The sequence below is a fragment of the Gekko japonicus genome, unplaced genomic scaffold (assembly GCF_001447785.1).
Source record: "Gekko japonicus isolate JY-2015 unplaced genomic scaffold, Gekko_japonicus_V1.1 scaffold2270, whole genome shotgun sequence".
NCBI lineage: Eukaryota > Metazoa > Chordata > Lepidosauria > Squamata > Gekkonidae > Gekko > Gekko japonicus.
Genome location: NW_015164727.1, coordinates 1 through 9,881, shown reverse-complemented (window position 1 = coordinate 9,881; position 9,881 = coordinate 1). Strand labels below are relative to the sequence as shown.

The following is a 9,881-nucleotide window of genomic DNA, read 5'->3' as shown; positions in this document are numbered from 1 at the left end:
GTTTGATTGGTTTGCTTAGTCTGCATTTCCCCTTAGAAATCTTAAGCGTTTTCTGAATAGCCGAACATGCAGTTATACTTAAACGCTCCAAAACGACAAGTTATTCTCTCCCGAAACTGAGGTCACAACTGAAACAAAAGCACCCAACCTCCTGGAGCAGATGCTTGGTTTGATTGGTTTGCTTAGTCTGCATTTCCCCTTAGAAATCTTAAGCGTTTTCTGAATAGCCGAACACGCAGTTATACTTAAACGCTCCAAAACGACAAGCTATTCTCTCCCAAAACTGAGGTCACAACTGAAACAAAAGCACCCAACCTCCTGGAGCAGAAAGGAAAGGTGGGGTACCAATATGACAATGAATAAACAGGTGACAGACCTGAAGCCGCACACAGTGCCCCACGCCGTGCAGCCACACTCAACATACCTTCAACATCCAAAATGCTGCCTTTCTTCTGAGCCAGGCTATGGGGCCGGGCTATGGGGCTGTGCGTTGGCCCCTCTGGCTGGCAGGGGCTCTCCTGTCACCAGCTACCTGGGATCCTTTGACGGAAGATGCTTCCAGGGACCCGGACTGAGATTTCTCCTGCACACTGAGCCGAGTGCTGAGTGGCTGAGTTACAGCCCCTCCCTATAAACCCAAAGCATCCACACAGACACACCCAGAAGTTGCACGCTGTGTACCCTGGCGGCACCTCAGCCCGCTCTGCCGTCTGCCAGGCTGAATCTGCCTTGTGTGGCCAAGGTGCCGCACCGGGACCGGCCCAGCGGAAGAACTCCAGCATTTCCAGCCGGCACCTGGAGGTGGCAGACCCGTCATCCTTACCATTGTGGCCGGAGAGGCTTGTCCTTGCCCTGTTCTTGGAGGGGGGGCGTGATAGCCAGGTGGAATGACAGGTGATCTGAAGCCAGCTTTGCACCTGTCGCCCTTTTTATACAGAGAGAAGATACACACCTGGAAACTCCAGCTCCTCGTCCCTCCTCCCCTTTGGGGAAATAGTTGCGTCTACTCACTTCCTCCTCCCTTCCCGAGCAGGGGCCACCTGATTCTAATAACCTGCTTCTTTATTCTGCAATCCTCGGGCATTCATGAAATAGTTCTGCTAGGACAATTACTAACACCCCTAACGTTCACTCAGTGCCAATGGATCGCCTGTCGGGCACATGGAGCTGTGACAGTCTTTCTGCCCCGGTTAACTTTATCCTGGGACTTTCTGCTATCAGCATTCAAACAGCTGCTTGGTGGATTTGGGGGCTTACATCACACTGGGGAGGGGGGGAGGGTTTTTTAGCCCAGGCAAACACGTTGTCGTCAATGTTCCCTCTAAGCTGTGAAGTCTTGTGAGCAAGAATTCTACTTTGTGAGCGACTGGCATTACAGTTGTCAGCGAGCGATTTGGCTGCTGCATCACTCACACTCACTCAGCTGAGAGGGAACACGAGTTGTCGTGGGACATCTAGTGTGCTGAAGAGAAATACGAGGCAACATGACTGAGGAGACACCCCAGAAGCAGTGTTCCCTCTAAGCTGAGTTAGTGTGAGCTAGCTCACAGTTTTTTAGCCTCCAGCTCACACATTTCTGTCTCGGCTCAGGAAGGAGGGCTCCAGAGCAAACTAAGCTATACCGCAGCCAAATCACCTGCTCAGAACTTTAATGGCAGTAGCTCACAAAGCAGAATTTTTGCTCACAAGACTCCACAGCTCAGAGGGAACATTGCACCACCCCCCCCCCCCCCCCCCGTCAAAGGCTCTGTATGCATGTGAATGGTGTCAAGTCGCAGGTGACCCCAGCCAGGGGCTTTCAAGGCATGGGAGAGGCAGAGGTGGTTTGCCATCGCCTTCCTCTGCAGAGTCTTCCTTGGTGGACTCCCATCCAATACTGACCCAGCTTTGCTTCTGAGATCTGACGAGATGAGGCGATAACAGGCTGCCTGCCCTCCTTGTTACTGCTTCTCTAGATGGAACTAATAAATAAAGAAATAAACTAAACTAAACTAAACACAGCTCTGTTTGGCATTTTACTGTAGGAGGGGGGATGAGCTCTTCGACTCGGCCAGTCTACTTTGGTTTGACAAAGTATGTCCACTTCTGAGTTACACAGAATTCTTCATAAAAAGACACCCACCCACCCCCAACACACAGGGGTCATTTCCTGCAGGAGTGCGCAGGAGCGGAGCTCTGGCAGTAAAGAGCCCAGGGGGCGGGCACATGCAACAAGCCCCACCCCCTGCTCCCAGCAGCCCTCAGTCAGAGCAAGAAGCAGCCAGGTAAGTCCAGTGGCACCTTTAAGACCAAGTTTTATTCAGGTACAAGCTCTCCCTCCTCTGCGAGGACAGATCTGCATGTCCCCCCACCCCCCCATAGCTAGCAATCCAGAACAGTCCAGTGGAACCTGAGCGGTGGGTGTTGCCTTCTGACACACTTCCGGTGAGGTCAGGGGGTGTGGCATATGCAAATAAGTTACACGAATGAGTTATGCGAATGAGCTCCTGCACCTCTTTTTCTACGAAATGACCTCTGCCAACACACACACACTGATAAGAGACAGAGAGGGAATTACATTACATCCAGTGTACACGGATGATCTGGCTGCCTTTCCGTCCCGTCAGATGAAGAGTTCTGTGGAACACCAAAGCCGGCATAGTCGCCTTGATCAATGCTCATCTCCCCTCCCCCTCCCTTTATTGGTTCCTTCTTTCATTGGTACTTGTCATCTGGATTATCCCAAGGTGTCAGGGCTTGGAATATCATGTACACATCTGTACAGTTCTGAGAAAGGCTATTGTAGAGCTTGTAAAGGTGTGGGAAAGAGCAGCTGTTCCCTCTAAGCTGTGGAGTCTTGTGAGCAAAAATTCTACCTTGTGAGCTACCGGCATTAAAGTTGTGAGCAAGCGATTTGGCTACAGCATAAATTAGTTTGCTCTGGAGCTGTCCTTCCTGAGCAAAAAAAAGCATGTGTGAGCTGGAGGCTAAAAAACTGTGAGCTAGCTCACACTCACTCAGCTTAGAGGGAACACTGCAGGCTGTGAGGACTGATAAAAACGTGCAGGGCTGCTTACTGTAAAAAAAAAAAAAAGGCAAGTGTGGGGAGAGACATGTAGAGGTCTATTATCTCCCGAGTGGAGAGGGTGGACAGGGAGAAAACTCTCCCATAATACTAGAACCTGGGGTCATCCACTGAAGTGGAAGATTCAGGACGGACATGAGGAAGTCTTTCTTCACACAGCTCATAGTTAAACTGCGGAACTCCCTGTCACAGGATATGGTGATGGCTGCCAACTTGGGCCCCGGTCACACGGAGATTTTGCCGCGCAAAAGGCACGAATGTCAGGCGGATTTTCGGGGCATGATCACACTGCAACATCTGGGAAGCGTAGCACACCTGTGGCCAACCCATGGCGTCCCGCCAAAGATGCGGAGTTAAAAAGTACCAAAGAAAGTGCACTGGTATCTGGAAAACACGCGGCACAGGCGGGCGTCTGATCGCGGGAGCGCTAGTATCCCGTGGCATCTGGCGCCCGTCCACATCCCGTCGCAAACCAGATGTTGTTCGTAAGCGCATGCACACAAACACGAAACTGAAAGCAGTGCTGCTCCGCAGAACTGCGCATGTGCACAAACGCGAAACGCTTGTGTGATTGTGCCGCGCCGCCTCTTTGCCACGCTGCAGCATCGCCGTGTGATCGCCAGCTAACAGCCGAAGCACGGAGACTCGGGGGACCGTGGGATCGAGCTACCGCGCTTTATTTTGCTTCGGGGCGAACAGCCACGCTTCCCCCCCGTGTTATCTGGCCCGTGTGACCGGGGCCTTGGAAGGCTTTAAAAGAGGAGTGGATGAATTCATGGAAGACGAGACTATCAGTGGCTACCTGGGGTTGCCAAACTCTGGAGTTCTCACGGAATTACAAATATCTCCAGACTACATGAATCACTTATTATTTATTTAACCAGGGCTCTTTTTGTAGAAAACCCCCAGCAGGAACTCATTAGCATAATAGGCCACACCCAACAGCAGGAACTCATTAGCATATTAGGCTACACCCCTGACAGCACAGCTCATTAGCATATTAGGCCGCACCCCCATGTTACCAGAAGTGTGGTTATCCAGCCACACCCACCTTTTGCTTCTTATTCTGTTTACCTTGTTTGTGGTCAAGACCCAGGGCCTTTTTTTGTAGCAGGAACTCCTTTGCATGTTAGGCCACACACCCCTAATGTAGCCAATCCTAATGAGTGTCTGCTGTTGGGTGTGGCCTATTACGCTAATGAGTTCCTGCTGGGCGTGGCCAACTCGGGAGCCAGCTGGAACTCCGTTCCTGTGCGTTCCTGCCCCAAAACAGCCCTGTTTAAAACATTTCATCCTGTTCTCCCAAAGAAAATGGCTGCTTTGGAAGGTCGACTGCGTGCCATTGCACCCTAACAAGGTCCCTCCCTGCCCTCCGTCCTGCTTTCCTGATCATGGTCATCCAATCTGGGGGGCTTCCCGAAGGCAGTCGGTTGGCCCCTGAATGAACAGAATGCCGGACTTGATGGGCCTTTGGTCTGATCCAGCATAGCTCCAGTTCTTTTCTTAAAAACAAGTGTTTTAAAAGATTTTTAATTGCTGATGTTGAGAGTTAAAACAGACCCTTCCCTATTGAATTGTGGCTCAGATGCTAAACTGCTGTACAGTGCTAGAAGATGCTGACTTAGGTGGGCTTTTTGCACTTGGATCACTTGCATGTGTGGATGGTCATCCCAGACCGCATTCCATCAAGAGAGGTTTTAACCATTCTAGCACCATGTGGTATTCAATGGAGGGAATTCCCGGGTTCCGCTCCAAATGCTCAACAAGGGATTGTATGTGTGAATCAGCTTTGCTGGCCTTACAAGAGAGAGGATTTATTTGCTTGTTTTCATAAAAACGGCTCTCTTCACTCCCTTGTAATTTGGCCCATGGATTGTAGGTTGGTGGCTAATCTTCCTGGTTATTTGAGACACGGACAATTGGAATTAAATGTGAGTAAAGATGAAGGAAGCTGAAGACCTGGGGAGTGGGAATTCCAATCCTACATGATTAAAGGGCAGGCAGCTTTGAAGGGGAGGAAGCAGGGACAGTACTTACTATTTTGCACTCGGTTTTAGCTGGGGATGTTTTAACTATTATTGTAACCCACCTTGAGCCAAGGCCAGATTGAAATGTTTCAATTAATAAATAAACGGGAAAGCTCTGTCTCTCTAACAAATATAAAACAAAGTTTGAGTCCAGGGGCACCTTTAAGACCAACAAAGCCTTCATGTGCATGCACACTTCATCAGATATCCAAAGAGGTGTGCGTGCACACAAAAGCTTATACCTTAAAGGTGCCACTGGACTCAAATGTTGTTCTGTTGCTCCAGACCAACACGGTGACCCAACTCTATCTATCTATCTGTCTGTCTGGTGTACACACACACACACATACACACCTGTATGTATGTATGTATGATCCTGGTGGTCAGCCATGTTGGTATCAAACAGCTGAACAATTTTAGAGTCCAGCGGCACCTTTAAGACCCATGTTTTATTCAAGGTATGCACACGAAAGCTCATACCTTGAAGAAAACTTTGTTGGTCTTAAAGGTGCCGCTGGACTCTAAATTTGTACGTATGTATGTACGTAGTACTGGTTTCTTTTCGTGCCTAGAAGGTTTAGAATCTGAAAGAGGGAACCAGTCCAGCATTCTTGAACATCAGTGCAGTTTATTGACAATTAAATGCGCTCAGCTGCAGGGTGACATTCTTTGATGAATCCACGGGGCAAAGGTGAAAGGTGGGGGGGGGAGGCCTAGCTGACAACAGATCCATCTTTGATGTAGAAGGGCCGCTGTTCATTCGAAACCTAGAATTCGAAGCAACGCTCTACCTGCTCTACCCGCATAGCCTCTGGCCCACAGCTTGAGGATTATTTCTTTGCTGTTTAAGAACTGTCTAGGGGGGGATTTGCAGCTTCTGCCAGCACTGTTGCCATCTGGGGAAGGAGGTGCTGAGCCCGTGATGGACCTCTCCCCCCCTTTAAGACACTTTGATGAATCCACGGGGCAAAGGTGAAAGGTGGGGGGGGGAGGCCTAGCTGACAACAGATCCATCTTTGATGTAAAAGGGCCGCTGTATTCGAAACCTAGAATTCGAAGCAACGCTCTACCTGCTCTACCCGCATAGCCTCTGGCCCACAGCTTGAGGATTATTTCTTTGCTGTTTAAGAACTGTCTAGGGGGGGATTTGCAGCTTCTGCCAGCACTGTTGCCATCTGGGGAAGGAGGTGCTGAGCCCGTGATGGACCTCTCCTCCCCTTTAAGACATCTGCGCTGTTCCCTCTAAGATGAGTTAGTGTGAGCTAACTCACAGATTTTTTAGCCTCCGGCTCACACCTTTTCCTCTTTGCTCAGGAAGGATGGCTCCAGAGCAGACTAATTTATGCAGCGGCCAAATAACTTGCTCACATCTTTAATGCCGGTAGCTCACAAAGTAGAATTTTTGCTCACAAGACTCCACAGCTTAGAGGGAGCATGTTTTTTTAAAAATATTTTTTTTTTATTTTACATAACACATACAAACAACACATCAGAACTATAACCAGAAACATCAAACTATAAACTAGATGGTTTTTAAATGTTAATACAAATATAAACACACACACACACACACACACATATATATATATAAACAATCTTTTTTTGTTTTGTTTCCCCCCCCCCCAGAATGTCAAGTAAGTTTTACAAACATATAAGTTTTCTTATATTTTGTAGGCATTTTACTTCTTAGAGGGAGTATGTGATGACCATCACTACATTCACTGGCAGTGATTTTCGCTGTGTAATTACAACAAATTTGGAGTCCAGTAAGCACCTTTAGGGGCTGCGGTGGCTCAAGTGGTTAAGACGCTGAACTGCAGACTGGAAGGTCGGTAGGTCAGCAGTTTGAGACCCTCTAGTGCTGCATGACGGAGTGAGCTCCCGTCTCTGGACCCAGCTCCTGCCAACCTAGCAGTTCGAAAGCAAGAAATCACAAGTAGATAAATAGGTACTGCTTCAGTGGGATGGTAAACAGCATTCTGTGTGCCTCGGCGTCTGGTCATGCAGGCCCCATGACCACGGAAAGTGTCTTCCGACAGCGCTGGCTCTTCGGCTTGGAAACGGAGATGAGCACCACCCCCTAGAGTCGGATTTGACTGGCTTTCGAGCAAGGGAAACCTTTACCTTTACTAAGCACCTTTAAGACCAACAAAATTTTATTCAAAATATGAGCTTTCGTGTCTTGAAGGTGGTCTTAAAGGTGCCTGACTGGACTCTAAATGTGCTCTACCGCTTCAGACCAACACGGCTGCTCCACCTGGGACTGCGTAATTAAGTATTTTATTCAGGGCTTTTTTTGTAGAAAAAGCCCAGCAGGAACTCATTAACATAATAGGCCACACCCCTGGCAGCACAGCTCATTCGCATATTAGGCCACACCCCCATGTTACCAGAAGTGTGCTCATCCAGCCACACCCACCTTTTGCTTCTTATTCTCTTTACCTTGTTTGTTGTCAAAACCCAGGGCTTTTTACATGTTAGGCCACACACCCCTAATTGTAGCCAATCCTAATGAATTTCTGATGTTGGGTGTGGCCTATTATGCTAATTAGTTCCTGCTGGGTGTGGCCAACTTGGGAGCCAGCTGGAACTCCTTTCCTGTGCGTTCCTGCCCAAAAATAGCCCTGAATTTGTTTATTTGCTGGCTTACCTCCTTACTTGCATTTGTATCCTGCCTTTCTGCCCTTGCAAGGGCCACCAAAGTGGCCAACAGCTGAAAACATCCATACATCTAAAGCATTCATTGCCGTCGACCGCTTCAGGCTCTTAGCCAAACAGAAGCTGGCGTGGAAACGAAACAAATAAATAGAATCATATTTTAAAACCATTAAAATCACCCCCCATCCCGAACTCGCATCATTAAAAACAATTTTAAAACAGTTAAGAACGGAGTTAAAATACACACAGAATAGGAAGAAGAAGAGGAGGAGGAGGAGATTGGATTTATACCCCGCCCTTCAGAGTCTCAGAGCGTCTTACAAACTCCTTTCCCTCCCCCTCCCCACAACAGAAACCCCGGGAGGGAGGTGGGGCGGAGAGAGCTCTGACACAAGCTGCCCTTGAGAGAACAGCTCTGACAGAACTTGTGACTGACCCAAGGTCACACCAGCAGGTGCAAGTGGAGGCGTGGGGAATCAAACCCTGTTCTCCCAGATGAGAGTCCACATTCCTAAACACGACACCAAACATTCGTTAGGAAGGATTGATCATTGAGGGAATGGCAAACGAAGCAAAGAAGTCTTCGCCCCCTGCTGTGAGATGGCAACAGAAGGCCACAGACAAACCTTCCCCGGGAAGAGAGTTCCAGAACGTTGGTGCCATGACGGAGAAGGCCCCTCACGGATTGCCACTCAACAAATCTCAGAAGGCAACCAAAACAGGGCCTTCGAAGATGACCGTAGCAGCCAGGTAGGTTCCAAAGGGAGTAGCGGGTCCTCCAGGTAAGTTGGTCTAAACCGTGTTGGGCTTTGAAAGTCGAGACCAGCACCTTGAATTGTGCCCAGAAACATACTGGGAGCCCGTGTAGATGGGCCATGCTTGGCATGACAGGTTTCTATGACCCACTCCAACATTCTGGTTGCAGCGCTCTGTAACCAACTGAAGTTTCCAAACACTTTTCAAGGGCAGTCCCATGCAATGCTTCCTCTAAGCTGTGGAGTCTTCTGAGCAAAAAATCTATTTTGTGAGCTCCTGGCATTACAGTTGTGAGTGAGTGATTTGGCTACTGCATAAATTACAGGGCTCTGGAGCCATCCTTCCTGAGCTAAGAAGAAGAGAAGAGGAGATTGGATTTATACCCCGCCCTTCACTACCCAAAGGAGTCTCAGAGCGGCTTACAAACTCCTTTCCCTTCCCCTCCCCACAACAGACACCCTGTGAGGTAGGTGGGGCTGAGAGAGCTCTGACAGAAACTGCTCTTTCAGGAACAGCTGTGCCAGAGCTTGTGACTGACCCAAGGTCATCCAGCAGCTGCAAGTGGAGGAGTGGAAAATCAAACCCGGTTCTCCCAGATTAGAGTCCGCGCACTTAACCACTACACCAAACTGGCTCTCAAAAGTGGGTGAGCTGGAGGCTTAAAAACCCGTGAGCTAGCTCGCACTAACGCAGCTTAGCGGGAACACTGGTCCCCTGTGGAGAGCACTGCAGTGATCAAACCTGGGTGTCACCAGGGCATGCACCACGATGGTCAGGTCTTTTCTGCTCACCCGCCAAAGCGGACAAAAGGCACTTCTGGCCACAGCCGCCACCCGCGTCTCCAGCAGTCAACCCGGGCCAAGAGCCACCCCAAAACCACAGACCTGCTCCTTCAAAGGGGAGTGCCGCCCCTTCCAGAACGGATGACGCCTCCAATCCCGGGTCAGACCTTCCTCCCACCAGTAGCTCTCCCGTCCGATCCGGATTAAGCTTCGAGTTTATAAGCCCGCATCCATTTTGAAATGGCCTCCAGGCACCGGCTAGAGCTGAGCGTCATCTGCATATTGCTGACAGCCCGGCCCGGATCTCCTGGTGACCTCACCCGGCAGGCTTCTGTAGATGTTAAAGGGCACAGAAGACAAGACGGACCCTTGCTGGACCCCGTAGTAGGCCAAAAGTCAAGGGGCTGAGCCGCAGTTCCCCAGCGCCAGTTTCTGACGCCTACCCGCCAGGTATTTCTTTTTGTTTGTCCTGAATCGATCGCTCATCAGGTTCACTGGGTGCCCCCTTCGCTGCTCTCTCGGAGAAAAAGCTATCCACTTTCTCTACCTCACGCATTGTTTTATAACTCCTCTAAGCTGTGGAGTCTTGTGAGC

General features: G+C 49.5%; 1 protein-coding gene across 1 annotated transcript in view; it reads right to left on the bottom strand.

Annotated features, from left to right (window-relative positions):
• Positions 1 to 552, bottom strand: part of IL17C (interleukin 17C) — a 6,513-nt gene extending 5,961 nt beyond the window's left edge. Inside the window, exon 1 of the mRNA XM_015409595.1 lies at positions 425 to 552. Within this exon, the coding sequence (XP_015265081.1) occupies positions 425 to 433 (9 nt within the window). The 5' untranslated portion in view covers positions 434 to 552. The remainder of the gene's footprint in view (positions 1 to 424) is intronic.
• Positions 553 to 9,881: the final 9,329 nt, after the last annotated feature.